The 20537-nt window shown below is 51.1% G+C and overlaps 1 protein-coding gene across 4 annotated transcripts in view; it reads left to right on the top strand.

The window, feature by feature from the left end:
* Window positions 1–20537, top strand: part of SBNO2 (strawberry notch homolog 2) — a 49141-nt gene that overhangs the window by 6393 nt on the left and 22211 nt on the right. For 3 of the 4 annotated variants that reach the window (XR_003994712.1, XM_030509114.1, XM_030509113.1), the window contains exons 2-5: window positions 2256–2470; window positions 4042–4121; window positions 8719–8842; window positions 20125–20289. Coding sequence is in view for 3 of the 4 variants with exons in the window: in XM_030509114.1 (XP_030364974.1) it covers window positions 2354–2470; window positions 4042–4121; window positions 8719–8842; window positions 20125–20289 (486 nt within the window). In the remaining variant the exon portion in view is untranslated. Of the gene's footprint in view, window positions 1–2255; window positions 2471–4041; window positions 4122–8718; window positions 8843–14737; window positions 15336–20124; window positions 20290–20537 lie in introns of those variants that run through there. The other variant, XM_030509115.1, reaches the window with a different exon arrangement.

Below are 20537 nucleotides of genomic sequence, written 5' to 3'. Positions count from 1 at the left end.
GTTGCAATCAATTATGTGGCTCGGGAGGAAGAAGTCCTCAAACATTTTAGTATCTTCAGAGTCTTTTGTGCATGGAGCCGCTTGGTAGGTGGGATGAAAACTCGGGGCTGCTGCAGGGAATTCATCCCAGTCCTTCATCTTCAAGAGGTGTAACACGGAGCAGGTTTTGCTTAGACAACAGGACCTGAGCATCAACCCTTCATGTATGTGTGAGTGGGGCCAGAGTCGTGCTGTGAGCTGACTGCAGCCAAGGAAGGCTGTGATGAAGCAGCTTCTAATGAGGCTTCAAGACTACAAGTGGTTGACAGGCTGCGTTTGGGAACCCTGGTGCTAACACTTGGCCAATAAATCGGGAGGCCTGAGGCCAGCATGACAATATTAGTTGGGATGCTGGGGTGCTGGTTAAGTGGTTTGAGCTACTTTTTGCTCCTGGGCTTATGGACTATAAAGGCTGAGTGTGGATTTTATGGTGTAGTAAAAAGAAACACTTCTGCTTGTAAAGAATGAGACTGCAGTAAATGTCTGGTGAACTAAAGCCAGTGAAAAGGGTCTAGGTGATCCCAGGCCTTTGTGAAGAGTGTTTATTCTGTTAGTGATTAAAATGGTCTCAGGTTTTTGTGGTGTAGTGATCTACTCACTGTTCCTTCTGCTGGTGTATAGACTTTGTTCTCTGCAGGTGATGTTTCGTTGTGCTTTCCTAGGCAAGAAGCTGGCACCTAAAGGCACCTCCATCACTTGGTCTTCCTTTCTATGTGTCTTTCTGCAGTCTGTTGGGCAGTGGGAGGAGGCAGAGCCTGAGTGAGCACACGGGGCTGTGAGCCCTGCTGCTGGCCACTGCTCCTGGGGCAGTTCCTCCTGCAGCTCTAACCCAGCATGGGCTTGGGAGCTCACATCAAGTGAGCACATCCCATTGTGACCCCCTCCCACTGGGACACATGGGGAATGCTGCTTCAGCCCGCAGGGTGCTTGGCCTCTGGCAGATGACTTCATTCACTCTGGATGTGTCTTGTGAAGGCAGTGGTGCACCCGCAGGGCGAGAGGAGCAGAGGCAGCGGAGGCGCCGGGCTCTGCTCTTCCATCAGGATCTCCCCAGAACACAAGGGATTTGCCTGGTGATTCCTCACCATGGGATCGGGATCGGTGTCAGCCTCTCGCCCAGGGCCGTTGCTGGTCTCCTGTGGCTGGGAGAGCAGCCCTGCCGTGGCCCCTGCCACCAGGGAGAGAAAGAACGAAAGAAAGAGTCACTTGATTTTCACTTTCCATTAGCAATGCAGAAATCATTTAGTCCACTGAAAGGTCACTTATTTTTAAAGGGGCTCTGACTCAGAAATGGCTTTTCAAAAACACTACTCGTTGCGAACAGCAGCATCAAAACGATCAGAGCTGGTGTGGTTTAGAGCTCAGCTTCAGTTTGCCTGCTCGGTGAGGATGGACCGAGCAGTTTCATGTGCTCTGGGCTGCAGATGGGACCACGGGAAGCAGAGGAGAGGCAAAGTAAAGACATCGTGGATGCTTTTCCCTTGCTCCTCTATTTGTGTAGGTTGCTTTTAGCATCTCTCTAATCCATTAAATCCAACTGGAAATCTGTGTCCATTTGAGTTATGGAGAATTTAGTGAAAAGAGATGATTAAAGAGTTAGAACTTAGGTTGGAGGTTTTGACTGAGAACTTGCACTGAGGCAGCGTCTTAGCGTGAGGTTAATCGCTGCCAGGACAACGCTCTTGCTTCAGCAAACGTGGTTCCGAAGTCTCATCTGCTGTGAAATCAGGGAGACACCAAAGTGCAGCGGGATGGGAGCCGGGAGCACACCCTGACTGGGAGGAGATTCCCGCACGGCCACTGGTGTTCTCTGGAATGATGTTTCCTGAGAACCAGCGATTTGGGGGAGGTGCTGGCCATGAGTTTACACAGAAGTGCAGGATCTTTGTGTGTTAGACAAGACAGTTCCTCAAGGTGAAGGCCAAGTGTGTGTGCCGCAGAGCCCACGATGGTGGTGGTGCCCTGCCAGGCTGCCGCAGTGTCTCAGGAAGAGGAGAGGTGTGTTTGAGTTCGCAGGTCTGGCTGAATTCCAGGTGTGGTGATATTTGAGAACTCCCTTTCCCAGTAAAAACCCCTCTTTTCTAAAGAGGCAGCAGCATTTCGCAGGCTGCTGCCTGTTTACTGATCTCTTGGCTGCGTTTGCTCTTAGAACTGTTGTTTTTTTTCCCCCCTTCCTCTTTCATAACACTTAAATGTGCATTTCTTTTCCACTCTAGGACATGGTGCAGAGTGAAGAGCACAGATAAAGAACCTCCCACCATTCCACTGCCTGTTCCACCTGCCCGGAGGACTTCATGCAGCAGGACGCAGGCTGATGCCCTCAGCACCCCCTGCCATGGATGGGGGGAAGAACTACCCACTGCACGAGCACCAGCAGCTGGGGCACAGGCTCCTCAGCACCCCCGGCCTCCCCCCCCAGCTTGCCATGGAGGTGAGGCCCTGCGGCGGGGGGGACACAGGCAGTTTGGGGGGGTCAGCAGCAGGGGCATGTAAGGAGGGGATCCTGCCCCTTCGCTCTCGTGAGACCCCGCTTGCAGCACTGTGTGCAGTGCTGGTGTCCTCAGCATAAGGACATGGAGCTGTTGGAACAAGTCCAGAGGAGGCCACGAGGATGATGAGGGGCTGGAGCACCTCCCGTATGAAGACAGGCTGAGAACATTGGGGCTGTTCAGCCTGGAGAAGAGAAGCTGCATGGAAACCTCAGAGCAGCTTCCAGTGTCTGAAGGGGGCTACAAGAGTGCTGGAGAGGGACCTTCATCAGGGACTGGAGTGATAGGACAAGGGGTGATGGGTTCAAACTGAAACAGGGGAAGTTCAGGTTAGATGTAAGAAAGAGGTTCTTTACTGTGAGGGTGCTGAGGCGCTGGCACAGGGTGCCCAGAGAAGTGGTGAATGCTCCATCCCTGGCAGTGTTCAAGGCCAGGCTGGACGAAGCCTTGGGCAACATGGTCTAGGGTGAGGTGTCCCTGCCCATGGCAGAGGGGTTGGAACTGGGTGATCTTAAGGTCCTTTCCAACCCAAACCATTCTATGATCCTGGCTGCGCTGTGGGAGCCTGTCTGGGCAGCTCTCCAGGGGCATGGGGTATCGACTGGGCATGCTGGAGGGCTGAGGTGATGGCTGTCTGCTGCCTTCCAAGAGGGAGGAGAAAGACGAGGCTGTGATTAAAACAATGCCTCTCTAAAAGCTGGTAGGTGCCAGGCTCCTTGGGAAGGGCCTGAAGAGTTAGGCAGAATTACAAACTATGTTTCTACCCCAGCTCCTCTCTGCGACTTGCTAAATCTATTGCTGGCTCCAGCTGTGCCTTTCTGGAGGGTGGCAGAGATGAATAGGGCTGTATTTGTCCTGATCCAGCTGCTAAAACAAGATTTGTCCCTGGTGCATTTGTGCTCAACAGGGCAAGAAGCAAACCTCTGTCCCAAAATAGCTTACGTGTTCCTGCAGTTTTCTGTTTATAACTCTTGAGTTTGTCGTATAGGAACATAGAGGTTAAAACGAGAGGCCTGTTTCATCATGTTGCTTCAAGCATGAGGTAGCACTGCTTTGGACACAAGAAAGGACAGATAAAAACATATCAGTAGCTGAGTAATAAGATACTGGGTTCATTCCGTGATTGTATTGGTATGTGCAGAGCTAAAAGCTTCCCGGTAACGTTGGAGGCTGCTTAGGGAGGTGGGAAGACACAAAGAGGATGTTTGGGTGTTTCTGTGCCAATTTCCAGTTAATGGGTTGGTCTCATTCTGCAGAGACTGAGGTGGAGGGGCTGGGGAGGGCACTGCTGCCCTTCTGGGGCACTGCTGCCCTTCTGGGGCCAGCATAGAAAGGAGGTTCAGAAGGTGAAAGCTTGGGGTGCAGCACTTGATTTCTCTACTGTGAGAAAGAAAGAGCCCCCCCTGCTTCTGGAAAGCACCGAGGGAGAGAAGCGAGGAGCCTGGCCCCGGCTCTGGGCGCAGGTATCGTGCCACACCTCTGCTGCCCTGACTCTTCTGGTTTCTCCTTGCAGACCTCCATGCTGGCCGCCGAGTCGTTGAGTAGCTGCTACCCTGCCTCCTTCCCAGCCTCATCCTTCCCCAGTGAAAACCAGTGAGTGCTGCTCTTTGTATCGCTCTGCTCTTGCACACCCCGTGATTCAACTGTTTCTTTACTGCTTTCCTTGTTTACTCTATTTCACTGACTGATGGGGAAATAATTGCATCACCCCCTGATCTTGTGGCATTTCATAAACTGCTACATCTTGGAAAAAGCAGCAAACAGCTTTTTTTTTTTTTTTTTTTTTTTTTTTAACAAAACAAAAAGATAAACCCTTTGATTTCTGGTAAACTTGGAGGCTGCTCTAAGGGAAGAACAGCCTTGGCTTAGCCTGAGTTTGTGACACTGATGGAGGTCTTAAAAACACCCCGTTAGCACAATCCAGCTGAGCAGATCCATCTCGAGCTGTATAGAGATGGTGCAGACAGGAAGAAGGTGTTTCTGGTACCAGGGGACAGGCTTAGGGCTGAAGTGAAGCTGAGATCTTTTGCTATGTAGGTGAGTGGAAGCTGACCAAATACTACATCAAAAACACACACACAAGCCCAACCACACAATGCAGCAGTCATGAGAGCCGTGACTTCTTCCTCTGGTTGTAACTGATGTTCTTCACTGATAACCTCATCTCACAAGGTGTGAGGTGATAACTATTGGCCATGTGAGAAGTTGGGCCTGACTTCCGCCTAGTACACAGTGCAGTGCTGCAAAGTGCAGTTGTGATGGGTTTCATAACCTCTGCCTCACCACAGTGGCCGTATCTGGTGGGAAGGACACCAGCCACGTGTGTTCTAGATTCAGTGCAAAAGCTGTTCTAGATTATGTGCCCAAAAAAGCATTTTTGAGAGATCTTTGTGTAACAATAAGCATCGTTCTTTCTTCTCCCCCTTTATAATGAACCTCCATCCTGGCTCAGAAGGCAGGATGTGACGGGAGACGTTTGGGACAACATGAAGCGTCCTTGTGCCACCATTCAGTGACTTGGGTTGGAACTCTGTTGGGACTAGAAGGTGTTGGTTGTTGGGATCCATGGCTGCTCTGCTCTTTCAGTGAATACAGGGAGTGGCACAGATATACAGGATGTGCTTTTATTTAGGTCAGAGGTGGGAGGGAGGAAAAATGAAAGAGACAGAACTCGATATCCCGAGCTAATAACTGGCTTCCAGGTGCTTGAGGATTTAGTTTAACTTCCTTCCTAAAGGGATTTTAGCATCTCTGTGGAAAAGCAAAGACCCATCCTCGTGACCGTCCATGTTCCTGCTGGCTTCTCCACTCAGAGGGATGGGATGTGGTTTGTTTCTGTTGGTTCTGCTTGTGCCTGCTCTTCTGTCTGCAGCGCGAGCTGACGAGGATGGGGCAGATGGAACAGGGCAGTTCCTGACATGAGATCACCCAGAAGCTGTCCCATAGGTGCTGAGTGCAGCTCTGCCTTGCCAGTTGCTCCCCAGAGTGAGAACTGGAGAGGAGTTCTCAGCTAAGTTCAGCATCTCCGCTCCGAGCTGCCTCTGATTGGAAGAGGTTGTACTTTTTGAGCGTGATTCCTGTAAATTACACTTGGCAAATCCTCGGGAGAGCTCTAACACAATTTCTGGTTTGCTGTATTGAACCACAGGATTGGATTGTGTTTGTCTATTGTGTTGGGTTTTTGCTTTGACCATTTGTTCTGGTTTTGCCCCTCACTTTGCTCCTCCTTAGTGCTGCTAGAAACGCGATAGCCTTGATCCTGCAAAGACATGCCCGTGCTCCACACAAATGTCAACTTGTTGACTTTGCTATAGTTACACTTGGAAATGAGGCTTATTGTAATAATTGTTTGCTAGAGAATGATTTAGCCAGGGCTGCACCTCTGGCTTCCTGTTTTTCATATCCTGGTAATGGTAAAAATCACCTTTCAGGTGAAATTTTCCATCTCTATTTCACAGAACAAAAGAAGTCTGTCCTTTTATATTTGAAAACAGCAGCTGAATCTTCTTTAGGTGGATTTAGGGTTAGGGCATTACAGGTAGGAATCCTGAAAGCGATGGAAACAGTGAAAAATAGGGTTTTAAAGGGAGCTGTAATTACAGTGCAGTGTGTAAACCAGAAAAGAGCAGATGGCATTGGGATTAGTGCAAGTTTCTCTTAAATCCTTGCAGAGAAATCTCATTTGTAAATGGCTGTGTTTGGACATGGCTTATTCTCATAGCAACAGCTTTGTCCTGAAGCAGGTTTTTCCTGTTTCTATCCAGTGGTTAACTTCCATGCTAGTGAATATGTTTAAAAGATACCAAAGCTCACCTCTGCTTCAGATTTAACCTGGAAAATGTCAAGTGTACTAAACCTTGCTGGGGGAACAGACAAGGTTTGGGTCCCCTGCAGGGAAGGCAGTTATCCCTGAAGAGCTGGGCTTCCTCCTTGCTTCAGGGTCAGTCCAGTTGTGCTGGTGGAGCTGGTGTCACACATCTGCCAAAAGGTAGTTCTCAAAACCTCAGTTTCCAAAACACACAACCCTCTTTTCTTGCCCTTTTTATGTCCTTTTTCACTTCTCCACGTAGGTATGGAGTACTGCTTGCTACAATAGGAAAGTAGGCTTTAAGAACCACAACTTGGTCTATTGGTAGGGGAGAAGCCTGTGAACTGCCTCTGATCAGGAGTTCATCTGGCCTGAGATGTGGTGTTTGTGGCTCTGAAAGGAGACAATCAGAGCTATAACAGAGCATAAAGCCTGGCCAAAATGCTCCCAGGAGGTCTCCGGTGCAGTTGCAGCGTGGCCCCGGAAGCGTTGCGTGTGGGGATGAGCAGCTAGTCTGAAGCGTGTGGGGCAGCACACCGCCACAGGATGGAGACCTAGCACTTGGAGGGACGTGTGTTGCATTGCTCACCTCCAAGATGTGGATCCCTATAAGAGCCTGTCCGCAGTGTGTTCCTCCAGGTCCTGCTGTTGAAAATCTTGAGTTTCAGGAAAACTGAAGGGAATGACCAATTTCTTTACAAAGAAAAGACACGCTCTAGTGTGAGTTTTGCAGTTTAATTCATCATCTTTAAGTTCTTATTCAAAGAAAGGTAAAGCACAGCACCAAAGGCGCTAAAAGGACTTTGGCAAACGTGTGCTTTCCTAGGAGGATCTCAAAGCAGTGCACTGAGTTGTTATTGGCTCTTTCTTCAGACCGCAAGGAGAAAGCGCATCCCAACTCCACCGATTCCAACCCCAAGATGAAGGGAAGCAAAATAACAGACCAGAGCTGGTCGTTCCACAGCCAGGGAGGCTGTGCTTGGTCCCCTTCCCGTTACCTCAGCTGGCTCTTGGCCAGGCCACGAGGTGCTGCTGGAATCAGAGGCAGCGTTTGCTCTTCCGGTAAAAATAGTTTTCCCCTTCCCTGGTTAGTTCATCAGCGCTGGGTGAGCTCCATCCTCCTGCAGAGACATGGTGGGACCACAGCATGTGCAACAAACCTTCCCCGGGTGTAAATACGTTAATTTCAGCATGGGTTTTAATTTGGCTGAATAGATGAGGAGGAGCCGTGGGTCAGTGCTGGGCTGTCGGAGCTGTTAAATCCAGCCCTGCCTGTGCCAGGCTCAGGATGCTGCAATGGGTGAAACTGTGGCAGCACTGAAAAGGAGGGGAAAAGGAAAAGGGAGGAGGGAGAAAGGGCAAGGGAGGAGGGATCTGTTCTGTATCTGAGGGTATTATTTGTAATGATGAAAAAAGAGCAGGAAAAATATATTTGATGGAGCGAAAGAACAGTGTTTGCACATAAATCCATGTTAACTGTGGTGCGTCCATGAGCTACCAGCCACACACAGCACTTCACCTGCTCCATGGCAGCGCGGCCGTCCCCAGCTCTGCTCCAGCAGTGTTTCCTCTTAAATCCTGGTTCTCGCTCCCCTCGGTGCCATGGAAGCTCCGTGCTGTGGGGTCCGTGCCCTGGCATTCCCACGAGGGAAGCGTGTCAGTGGCTCCAGCCTGCAGGCGTGTTGGGTGGCGATTGCCCAAGCGCCGCGAGGGCACGGCCCTTACGGGAAAGATTACAAAGCACATTCCATGCTCCTGCAGGAAGGGAAAGGGCTGGTGATTGTGAGAGCAAAACCAGACAACGGGCCCACGGGCCAGAGGTTGCTGCTGGGATGAGGAAGGGAATCGTCTGCTCTTCTGCAGCTCTGCCCCTCTCTGCTGGGAGGCAGCCGGTGCTGGGGCATGTGCCCGGCCCTGCAGGGAGCACTGGGAAGACCTTTGCTTTATTTACTCCTCAGTTTGCAGAGATCTGGCTTTGTGGTGCTGTCTGGGCTGTGGTACTGTCTGGGGCTGCGTGTCCATAACCCCTCCACTTCCATCTGTCTCCAGCCTGAGCTCTGAGAGCAGCAAACCTCCATCAGGGTATCGGGGGGGTTTCCTCTCTTTTGCTTTTATGGCCCAAACTGGTGTTGGGGTGTGATGTTTCTGTGACACTCGATGCTTGTCCTCATGTAGTGAGATTGTTGGTGCTGGGGCAGCTCAGAGGCTTCATTCTGCTTTGTTGTCGGGACTGAGATACTTAGTCCTACAGACCATTCTTACCTGTTCAATTATTATGGGTCATCCCATAGCTGCAGCTTCACCAGTGATGATGGAGCCTGAAGCAACCTGAGAAATACTCAAGACTGCCAGGAAATAACTGCTTTTCCCATTTTTTTCCAGGCAATATTTTAATTCCCATCATGATTTTTATATGAATTCCATCAGCAGACCCCAATTCTTGGATACAAACTATGCATCTGTGGACCCCACGGACTTCTTACCAAAAAATGGTGACTTTCCTCAGGTAAGTGCAGAGCTGATGGCTCTGGGGGAGGACGGTGCTTTGTGGTGATGGGTTTGGGTTTCAGTATTGCCTCATTAAGAGGAAAGGATAGGACAAGGGGTGATGGGTTTAAACAGAAACAGGCGAAGATCAGGTTGGATATAAGGAAGAAGTTCTTTACTGTGAGGGTGGGGAGGCACTGGATCAGGTTGCCCAGCGAAGTGGTGAATGCTCCATCCCTGGCAGTGTTCAAGGCCAGGTTGGACAGAGCCTTGGGTGACATGGTCTGGTGTGAGGCATCCCTGCCCATGGCAGGGGGTTGGAACTAGATGATCTTAAGGTCCTTTCCAACCCAAACCAGTCTGTGATTCTATGATCTTAAATCCAGCACCTGATAGGAGTTGTGTGCAGCTGGGGCAGGTGCTCTGACAACAGCGATTCAGAAGCTGTCTGTTGGTGCGCTCAATCCCACTGTCCATGTCACCCACAAAGATGTTGACCAGGATCGTTCCCAACACTGTTCCCTGAGGGACACCACTCGTTACTGGTCTCCAACTGGACACTGAGCCATTGACCACAACTCTTTGCATGCAGCCAGCCAGCCAATTCTTTATCTACAGAGTGGTCCGTCCATCAAATTGATGTCTCTCCAGTTTAGAGAGTATCTGAGTGGTCCATCAGCTTCCTTCCCCTGCTGCATCGTGGGACTTGATCTCAGCCAGCTTGGAAAAGCAGATTTTGGGAGATTCTTTGTGTGAGCTGGGCGACAAAAGAGCAGGAGGGCTCTGAGGAAAACCAGGCATAACTGGCCTCCCGTAGTTTCCAGAAGAAGAAATCATTCTTGTGCCACTCTCCTGGAGCTCTTCCATCCCTTGCTTCAGCATTTTTTTCCGCTTTACTGATTTCTTGCTGTCCCACATGCCAGACTGTTAAATATTAACAATCTGCCTGGAAAGCTGAAACGTGCCACTTGGAAGCTGTGGGCACACTTGGGTGGTGACATCTTTCCCGGTGACAGTGTAGGAAAGTACCTGTCTTTTTGCCCTCGCCTGGTGCGGTGGAAGGAGTGGCAGGTCCTGTCAGACTTTGTGCTGTTATGACCATACCAAACGGAGGAGTGACACCAAAGAGAGAACAGGAGGAGTTTGCAGCATGGTTTGGGAAGAGATTCTTGATTAAACCTGTGGTCACTGGGCAGGCGAGGTACATCGGGTGCTTATGTGAGAACTTGTGCTGCCTTCGTACACCAACACAGATTATTCCCTTTGCTCAGATCCCAAAATCCCATCTGGGATAGTTGGCCAGTGCAGGGATCTTGCAGCCCTTTGTGGATCAGCACAGCCTGCCCGTGCTGGGTTCTGCCTGCTCTCTGGGGGGTGCAGAGGAAGGTGCTGGAGGTGTCACCTCTGATCTAGAGTGATGCTTCGTGATCCTGTGTGTGATCTGACAGCGAGCCCTGAGCTCCGCATCCTCAGAGCCTCCCTGCAGCAGGACTCCAGCCTGGCCTCCAGGCAGTCTGTGTCCTTCAGAGCTTTTGAGGATTACTGAAGAAGGATTTTAAAGGTCTGAAGAGCAAATGACTAATGATTCTGAGGTATTTGTGTAGTGAACACTTTGCTGCTGGTGCTAAGAGGATTGTTGGTGCACGCTGGGGCTTGGAGGGTGGGAAGGCTGCCACGTTTCCTCCAGCACTGGCATTGCTCCCCCGTCTTCTCTCTGTTTCATCTCCGAGGTCCTCAGCTGGACCCTCAGCTTGGTGTAAAGCCTTTGCTGGCCTGAGGATGCCATGAGTGGGAATTACTTTCCAGTTGAATCATTCCCCGTGGCTGCTCGAGTCTGGTGAAGGACGATTGTATCGCAGCAGCATCGCTGCGTGTTGGACAAGGTGCTTCGGTTGCATGCTCAGAGCAGCCTAACGTGAACTTAAGAACTTGTTTCCTCCACAGTACTTTTGTTTCTGGTTTGCTCCGGGGTGATTCAGCCTTGCTGGGCTATTGGCATTCTTTTATATAAACAAGTGGCTTAAACTGAGGTTTAGAAAACAGCTACATGAGGCCATGTTGGGGTCTGAGAGTGTTTCTTGGGAACTGTAGTCTTCAGGCAAAGTCTCACCCCCATCCTGTGGTGCCATCTCCTTATGGAAGAAGTCTCCTGACTGCACACGTGTCTGTAGCAATCAGTCCTGAGGAGGAGCAGGTTTGGGTTTCCATTGCCTTCTGTTGCTCATTCCTCCAGTCTCAGTGCTGGAACCAGTTCAGTGATCCTGCTGCAAAGGGCTTTTTGTCCTATCAGTGTTGGTGCTGTCCTGTGTCGCTGATGGTGAGAGCTGTTCATTGCCACAACCAGACACTAAACACTTTGGCCTCTGCGGGTGTGTTGTGTGTCTGTCCCAAGGGCCTTATCGTGACAGCAGAGGGGCCTGTTCTGGAAAAGCATCCCTGTCACATCAGTCCTTGCTGCTCTTGGCCACCACGGGGTTTTCTTTCAACTTCACTGTTCTGCCCTGTTTAGAATTACTTAAAGCACAGGACTGCCTGTTTCCTTTGAGCCTTTTGTTACCAAAACCCAGCCCGCCTGTTTCTGATAGTCTGTGTTTGCCTTTGCCTAACTCTGCTTGCTCCCGGTGGCTCCAGAACTGGGCTTTTCTGGATGCCTGAAGCCTCCTCTGCTGACTCCACTTGCCCAGGTCACACTGGAACATAAACCCGACCTTTCTGCAGTGGGCTCCTGCTGAGTGTGGAAGGTGCAGACTTGGCTGTGGGGGCTCGGCACAAGCTCCCCCCTTTCCTGCCCAGGGAAGCAGCTCTATGTATGAACACTTGGGCAGGAAACTGGGGTACCCCTCTTGAAACCCGAGTGGTGCTTGGGCTGGAGGAAGGTCAATCCCGACTGATTTCACTTGTAGGAGAGGGAGGAATTGGCTGCTTGTGGGTAATTTGCAGTAATGCTATAAAGATGCAGTTACAGCCTTGTTTGATCTGCTTGTGGGGGGCTCTTGACCACTCCTGTTGATCATAAACCAGCCCTCTTCTCCCTCCCAGCCCCCTGCAATCTCCTATTCATGTTTCTTGTTAAAGGGGGGAGGAAATTAACCTTCTCTTTAAAAAAGTATTAATTTCTCGGAGTGCTTCAGTGCACAGAGCTGGGGTGATTTAAGAGAAATCAATGCAGCAGTTATTAAATTCTATGAAAGACTTGGTTCTGTCTGAAATGAAGAGTTTCCTGGAATAAGAAACGTCCTGGAACTTCCTATTGCTGTCCTGGAGTTACGTCCGCAGGGAATAGAGGAATTAAAATCAATTTGGAGACAGTTAACTGGCTCTGGTGCCTTTGAAGTGTTTTCAGTTCAAGTTGCTTTACGTGCTCTTTGGGCTTGCACTCCAGGGCTGGGATTTGGGCTGATTTAATTACACTTGACTTGGGTGAGATGCCCAACGCTCACACGAGGCCTTGGGTTGTTAAGACGAAGCCCTGGCTGCAGCCACTGTGCTCACATTGTGCTCACATTGTGTTGATGTTGACACCCATGAGCTTGTGTGTGCCCCTGGGGTGCCCGTGGCTCTGGGGATGGGTTACAAGGGCCTGGAGGGCTCCAGTGTCTCCCCATTGCAGACTTTGAACAGTGATGCCCACCTCCAGGCAGGAGGGAAGGGCCGGGCAACGATGGGGAGTGGCTTCTGGACCTCTTGGCAAGCATCATTCCCTGCTTCCTGCCTTCATCAAGCTGACAAAAGCGGGAAAAGTGCTGCTCTGAAACACAGAGTGCTCTGAAAAATGCTGGTAATAGGATTTAAGAGCAGGCCGCTGGGAGATGCTTTAAAATAGATGCTTTCATTCAAAGCAGAATCCGCCTGAGTCCATCTGATCGGGTGAGTTTCCCCATCACCAGTTCTGCTGGTGCTCACTGGTCCTGGTCCATAGTGCACCTAAACCACCAGTGGTCCTCCCGCAGCAGCACCATGGGAACTGCTGCGTCCCATGGGAATGCTGCCTCCAGGCGTTCTTCTTTCCCTGCCTCATGGATTTGTTACTCCAGGAGCTGCAGCATCTCGCTGCCCCGTGCTGCGTTCAGGGTCACTGCAAGGGTTTACTGAGCCTCAGCTTGTGAGAGCCCCTTGGTGAGCAGAGCCAAGCCCTGCACCCCGCTGGGTGACACCAACCGTGTCATGGAGCAGGAGGAGCAGGGCACGGCTTGTCCAAGACACGTTCTCCCATCTTTCATCCCTCTGGGAAAACCCAGCCCTGTCAGGACAAGCTGCAGTGATCAGATATTCAACGCTTGTCCACCCTTTAGCTGCTCTTTGACTGACTTTTCCAAGGCACACCTCTGGGATCTGATTCTTCCTGGAAGTTCAGCACGTGCTGTCAGTGTGGTCAGGAAGTGTCCTGCAGGGAGGTGGCAGAGGATGCTGTGGACGTTCCCCAACAGTTCCCTAACTCCTTGTACTTCCCTGGTTTTGACAGTAAGTCAGATTAAAGCGAATGCTGGAATAATTCTGCATCCCTGTCTGTCAGCACGTGTGTTCGTGGAGTGGTTGTGGGGAGCAGGAATGCTGGGACAGGGTGTTCAGATTCCAGGTGGTGGTTTCTCAGTGTGTTATCTTCTGTGGTGATGCTACTGTGGTCTTGCAAAATCAGTGTAGCAGCCCTGGTTATCTGTAAAGACGTCGTATGTCTTGCTTCCTCTTGGCAGTCCTGTCCTGCTGCCTTTTTGCCCCCTTTGTGCACTAGCAGAAGAGGAAATAACTCACCTGCTTCTTTAAAGGTTGCATAAGTAGCCCTTGGTTAGTCCCAGGGAAGAGCTGGTGGTTTGATCCAGGGCACACAGCAAAGCCAGAAAATCACTAACTAAGGCGTTTCAGGAATGTATTTGGCCTCTGAGGTTCACGTGTATCATTAAAGCACCGATCCCAAGCTCCAGGGCACTACCAGCTAATGAAATGCAATCAAATTCAGATCAAGGCAGCACTGAAACCCCAGTCAGTGCCTTTCACCACCCCAAAAACCCCAAACCAGCTGCCCGCAGACACCAAGTGCTTCGTTTCCACTGCGCTTTCTGCAGCAGCACTCATGTAGCGGCTGCTCGCAGCATTCCCGGGAGGAAGCATCTCTCTCCTGCAGGCCTGGTAGGGGCTCTGCTGTCGCTCCAATGCTTTGGTTTATGAGAAGTGCCTTGGAACGTGGGATTTTCCAGCAGTTCTCGGCATGAGGCCCTGGGAGCACTTGCATCAGCAATGGCAGCTCAGCGCCGAGCTGCCTTTCCCTTGAAGCTGGGCCATGGTTGTGTGGAAGGACTCGGAGCAGGAGCGGATTGATCCACAGCCAGAGCTCCTCTCCGGGTCCCCCAGCATCTGCTGGGCTCATGCTCTGCTGGTTTGCTGGCCAGGCTGGGTCCCTCTCCCTGCCCTGCTCCGGTAGCACAGGGAGCATTGCCAAAGCTGTGCTTCCAGACATGGAGCAGTGCAGGGTCCAGCTCCGGTCCCAGCTGGAGCAGCCAAGCCCCTGGGATCTGGGGGGGATGAACCCCTCATCCAGAGCCCAGCAGTGGTGCCAGGGAGACACAAACAGGAGCCTCATGCACCCAAAGCAAGCAGGAGCTCTCGGGTGGCTCTGCAGCACGGTGGGTGCTCTGGCAGAGTCGCTTCTCCTTCAGCCCAGGCTGTGGTGGAGCAGATTTTCCTTAAGCTTATGATGACCAGATCCCTTTCAGATGTGCCTTTTTTGTGCCTTTTTCCTCTCCCTAAGCAGAAATGTTACTTCCGTTACTAAACCTGTTAAAAGGGAAAGCCTTGGGAAAGAGGGCAACGTTCCTGGATACTGAGGATTAACAATGGTCTAGAAAAGAAGGAAGAAAATAGCTACTCCTTTTCCTAATTGCAGTATTTGGGGTGCGGCAGATACTGGAGACAAAAGCAGCACATGGTGGGGGGTGTGGGGGAAGAACCCACCTTGTGAACACTCTACATGTTCTTGATTCCTTACTCCAGGCTCGGGGGCAGGACCCGGCTGGGCCGGGGCACGGGAAGGGGGTCAGGGTGTTCCATGGGGAGCCGGGTTCCTGCCTGGATCCTGCCGCTGTGGAGCTGAGCTTTGTTTACAGTGTCTCTGTGGTTGCATTACACCACATACAGTAATTCTCCTCGCATTGCCAGTAATTTCCCTGACTTACCAAGCAGGCATCATTTCCTGAAAGTCAGCCCCGTGCTTAGAGGAAGTACGAGCACTCTCCTTCGTGACTAACCACTTCATGCAAATCTCCCGGGCGCAGGGGCCGCTCCATGGCTCTCCTCTTCTCCATTCACACTCCTTTCTTCTGCATGGGAACTCATACAAACCCTTGAGGAGCTCCTTTCCTGGCTGCTGCCGCGGTCATGAGTGAAGACCTTGCTCCATTCTCTACTGCAAAGTCTCACCTTGCTGCTCCCTCCACGTCCTGCTCTGCTGCCAGCACACTGAATGCTGCTTTAAAATGTCCCAGATGCAATTCTGGCTGAAGTTCCCATCTCTCTACAAGGTAATACCAGATTTTTCTCTTTATTCTCCTCCTTGGCATTCCTTGTGGGATTTGCTCCTGAGGGAAGCGGCTCCGGCTGCTCCCCCGGGATTCTCATGGTGGCAGTAGAGGTTTGGGGGTGACAAAGCAGCAGATTTTGGTGCTGAAGGTGAGATCTGTGCTTTGCTGAAAGGTGCCTTCCGCAGAGCCTGTTCCTGTCGGGTGGAACTTGGTCACTCACTGTGAGACTCGGAGGAGAAGGAGCTGTGGGGAGAAGCGACCCACGTGTTTATGGAGCTGTAACAGCTTTGAGGAGTTTCAAACCAGATGCTGGGTTCAGAGCAGCGAGGGAGCATTTGCCAGGCTGAGCACCGAGCCCTCAGGGCTGCAAGTTACTGCCCCATGTTTAGAAGGACTTTGGGGTTTGGCACCTAAAAGGTTTTCTTTAGGGATCAGCTGCTCACAGCTGGAAATTCTTGATTCTGTCTTGCCTGAAACATCACTCGTTTAAGCTGGGATTTTTGAGACACCAAATCTCTCTTGTCTGGCAGTGTAGTTTGTTCATGGATGTATCAGGCTGTTCATGGATGTATATCTGTGTGTGCCTGCGTATGTGTATGTGTATATATAGTTTTATATACATTTATGTGTGTATATATAGTTTTATATATGTGCGTGTATATATATAGCTTTAAGCCCCTATCAGCTGTGTGCTGGGTACTGGAGTAGTCAGTAGCTGCTGTGCAGGAGGAGTTGGTTCCTCGGTGTCTGGATTGTGAGCAAATAAACCATTTGGACTGATGGCTCCATGGCCAGAAATACTTCCAGGGTGCACACTCCTTCTGTATTTAGACCTCACCTGTTCTTTCATTATTTTTAACAAAGACTTTGTTTTGACTGAAGGCTCTGAGCTGTTGCCACTGTCTGGGAGAACCACATGAACTGTCTGGCTTGGTTTACCCTTATTTTTCTCTGATCTTTTCTAGAGTGTTAATTCTTGGGTTTGAAAACTTTTCTGGTTTGGGATAGCGATAGAAATACCGTGTGTTGTGGTGGCATTGACTGGTGATGCGCTCTGCTCTGCTGGGACCCCCCGGAGCACCACGTCCAGCTCCAGAGCCCACAGCACAGATGTGGAGCAGGTACAGAGATGCTGCGAGGGCTGGAGCAGCTCTGCTCTGGAGCCAGGCTGAGGGAGCTGGGCTGGGGCAGCCTGGAGAAGAGAAGGCTCCTGAAGGGGAGACCTTAGAGCAGCTCCCAGGAAAAGAACCCCAACCAAAATCTGAAACACCCCCCCAAATCAATCAGCCTCATTCCAGAAATAAGAGTTAGGTCGAGCGGATGCATGGTGGCGTTTGAAATAAAGATCCTGTCCTGTGGGATAACTTCCATCTGCTGCAGAAATTCAGCGTCCACTGAAACGTACAATAAGTGCTATTGCTGTGAACCCCTCTTATTCCCAGTGAGAAACTTTAAAAATGCTTATTATTCAGCCTTAACCAGGGGCAAAGTAACTGGCTCCAGCTCCTGCAGCTGGGACGGGTGGTCACTGAGCAGCTTCTCCAGGTCTGGCTCTGCAGCATCTCCGCTCAGCTCATTGCCCCTTCCCAGCGCCTGCTGCACCTCCAACCTCTTCACTCCTCGTGGTTTCTGGGACCATCTCTCCTACCCCTACCTCTGTCATCTTCTTTTTCAGCTGCTTCTGTCTGTGTTGGACTCAGCACCTTTTGGCTGGGGTCAGCAGTAACCAGAGTATCGGTGGGTCTGGCAGAGCCTTCATCCCGCTGAGAGGAGGCGTCCTCTTGCTCACTGTTATTTTGTGATGGTTTAGGGAATGATTCTTTCCCTTGAGGAGACAGGGAGCTGCTCCTGTTTGCTCTGTATAAACTAGTAGAGTAATTAGTCAAGGTGTGGTTTGTGGCACAGGTTGTAGTTATCAGCATGGCCTCGGATTAAACAATTGCACCACGTTCTGTGGGCAAGCCGGGCTGACCTGCTGGGGTTGTGCCCTCAGCTCTTCAGGGGTGGATCTAACACGTTACTGGTTTGAGTGCTCCTTAGATAATATAATTACATAAAACAAATGGGACACTGGAAGTTTGTGACTTGGAGGCTGATTTCCTCTTCCCCATTGCAGGCTGGTGCCCCAAGCAGGGGGAGCAGTGGTGGGGCTGGAGCCTTCACTGGGGGCTGAAGGTTTGGTGCTTGCTGGGTGTCTTGGGCTGTGTTTCAGTGCTCTCATGGCTATTCCAGCCATACACTTTCCTGTCTTTGGGACCCTAACATGCAGTATTTGCAGGTGAATAAACCCAGTGCAGGAGCCTGGGTTTATTCACCCATGAGGCCGGGTGGGATCTGAGACCTTGAGATGCTGCTGCCACGTCCCTGAGGGTGAAGCCCTTGACTCAAACGCCCTCAGTTAAATATCGAAATGGATCCGTGTAACAAAGCTTTTCATCATGAAAAGACCAGAAAAATCCCTGGCTGAACCCTGCTGGGTTTGCCTTGCAGCTGCAGCCTTTGCTTTAGCTCTTTCTTGTCTGTAGCACACTACCTCCCAGGCCTGCCTGTCCTTGAGAGAGGAAGAACATGCTTCTCCTCTCAGCATGCAGATTATCACAAATGCCTTTCATCTTCCAGACTGAAAGTCAAGGATGATGATGTCTCCTCTCACTTGTTATGAATAGAAACTAGTTCTTGCAGCTCCTCGTGTGAGCTGAGCTCTGAGGGCTTGTTGGGAGCAAAGCTCTGCTCTCCCTCCTGCCACTGAGCTCTGTGTGACCTGGTGACAGTCCAGAGGCTGCTGAACTCTTGTAGTGCTTGTTCTTGGGATCATGAGCCCAGAGGAAGAAGCAGAAGGCTGGGGGGGGGACAGTAAGGGTCAGGAGCTCAAGGCTGTTGAGGCAGCCAGGCAGGTTGCTGCAGGATGCCCAAGGCACTTGCTTTGGCCAAAGAGGACCGTAATTCCCCAAGTGTTTTCCTACTTTCACAAGTGTGAAGCAGAGTCCTATTTCCGGAGCTCACTTAATTCTGAGATAAGTCTGGGTGCCTGCTGCAGGCTCTGAAAAGCCTTGGTTTCTGGGAAACCCCAAAATAGCCACAGAAATACCAAGAGTGAAGCACTGCTGGGTGTCACACACCAGTGGATGCCCGGTGCTGGCAGGAGGGTGTTCCTGCAGCACAGCCACACAAGCAGCCCTTTCTCATCACCTTTGGGGCCCCCTGGTTGGTATTAGAAGCATCCAAACCACATATGGTGCCCATGCTCCCCATTGCTGCTCGCCTTCCCTTCAGTGCCTTGGTGCTCCTGCACCTATGGCTCTGAAGCAGAGACTGTCTCCTTGGGTGCCAAACGAGGCTGATGTGGGAAGAAGGTGAAGGGAACGTGTCCCAATGGTTTTAAACACTGGAACCTGGGAATTGTTGGTAGCAGCTGGGGGGGGGATCTGACCCACCTCTTGGCCTGAAGCCCTGAGGAACAGCAGGGGCAGGCTCGGGGTGTTGGAACTAGATGATTTTAAGGTCCTTTCCAACCCTAACCTATGATCTGGGGTCAGGCAGGGCTAAGTGACTTTCAAAGACCTTTGGCTGCCTTTCTGCCTTGCAGTCGGAAATTGGCCCTTAACTGGAAATGAGCAGTGATTTCTCCTCATATGAGGCGCTGCGCTATTGTCACACTCCCTTGGTTATCTGGTTGAGCTGGAGCCAGGTGCTGACAAACCCAAGCCCTGTGAAGAGCCACAGCGCTGCTGCGCATTGGCAGGGCCCTGTGTCTGTCTGTCTGTCTGTCCCTCGGGGCCAGAGGCTCATCTCCAGCAGGAGCTCAGTGTTTGGGAGTATGTTGCTCTGAAGTGAACGGCAGACAAAGGTTTTCTGCTTTGGAAAAGGTTTGGAAGTGGTATTTGATGTGGAAGGAGAGCTGAGGTGGTGTGAGGGCGTCGGGGAGGGTGCAGTGAGCTGTGCCAGAGCAAAAGTGCTTTTTGGCTATTGGTTCTTGCCACCTGCAATTGGAAAACCCATCAAGGAACGGATGGGAAGGAAGGGATTGAAGGCTCCGTCTGAGCCAGAGTCCGTGTGACTCAAACCAACATCACCACTGAGTTGGCACCACATAAAACAGTTGTAAACCATCCCAGCACAGGCACCAGAGGAAGAGCCAGGGCAAAGCCCGCTCCTCCTCACTGGAGCACGTTCTCTTCGTGTCCAGGCTGAGGCACATGCCCTGGGGAAAAGGATTAGTGGATGTGATTTGTCTAAGTGCAAAGCCAGGTGATTCCTGCTCCTGCAGCCTCCTTTGTGCAGAGGCTGCCATGAGGAGACTCAGTTTGTCCAAAGCCTCCAAGTATTGCTGTGTTATAAATTGCAATTCAAGAGCCGTGTCATTCCCAGGAGTAGCTGGTGCTCTGTGGGCTTCTGGGCACGAATGAAATACTTGGGTCCTTTGGGTGTTAGGCTGAGGACTTTTCACTTCTTTAATCCAATCCTGAGTTGAGGTGACTGACAACACTCCTCCTTCTTCCACTCCTCGGTGTGCAGAGCTGTGCACAGTGTGAGTTATGTGTGTCCATGCCCTGGCATTTCTCTCCAGTCAGTGTTTTTCCTACTTTTCCCATAAACCGAGGTTTTAAAGCAGCTGTTGAGAGCATCTCCTCATTTACAAGTTAATTTCTAGGCTTTGTGGAGCATGAAGGAAAGGAGCTGCTCATTTAATAGCAAGAAATTAAACCTTCCCGGGTGAGTAGGTGTGAGAAAGGACCTCTCTGGTCTTCTCATCCTGTCTCCTCTAACTGCGGCCCTTTCTCCATTTCAGGATTCTTCATACCTCAATGAGCTCTCCAACAACAACTCCCTCTTCTCGTCCCCTGCGGATTCCCTCTCCGACATTGCGGATCCGAAGGACTTCTTGCCTGCCGACAGTCTGAACCATGTGCCAACACTATGGGATGTAAACACGCCGCAGCAGAACCAAATAGAGGTATGGGCAGCTCCTCTTCCATCCTCCCCATCAGACACCAAATACCTCAGGCTTCATCCCATGGTGTTTTCACCAAGGAATTGAGAAACTAACCCAGTTCCCTACTCGCTGTTACCAACTTTGCTCCGGGAGGGAGGGGGTGATTACACATAGTTTAGTGTCCTGGAAGCAGGGGAGCATCCAGGGGTATGTGCACTCTTTTGGAGTGTGGTGCAGGCACTGGCTTTTTGTTCTGGCAGCCGTGGCAG

This window comes from Strigops habroptila, chromosome 20 (genome assembly GCF_004027225.2).
Source record: "Strigops habroptila isolate Jane chromosome 20, bStrHab1.2.pri, whole genome shotgun sequence".
Classification (NCBI taxonomy): Eukaryota; Metazoa; Chordata; class Aves; order Psittaciformes; family Psittacidae; genus Strigops; species Strigops habroptila.
The sequence above is the reverse complement of the archived record's forward strand: the minus strand, read 5'-3'. Positions and strand labels throughout refer to the sequence as shown.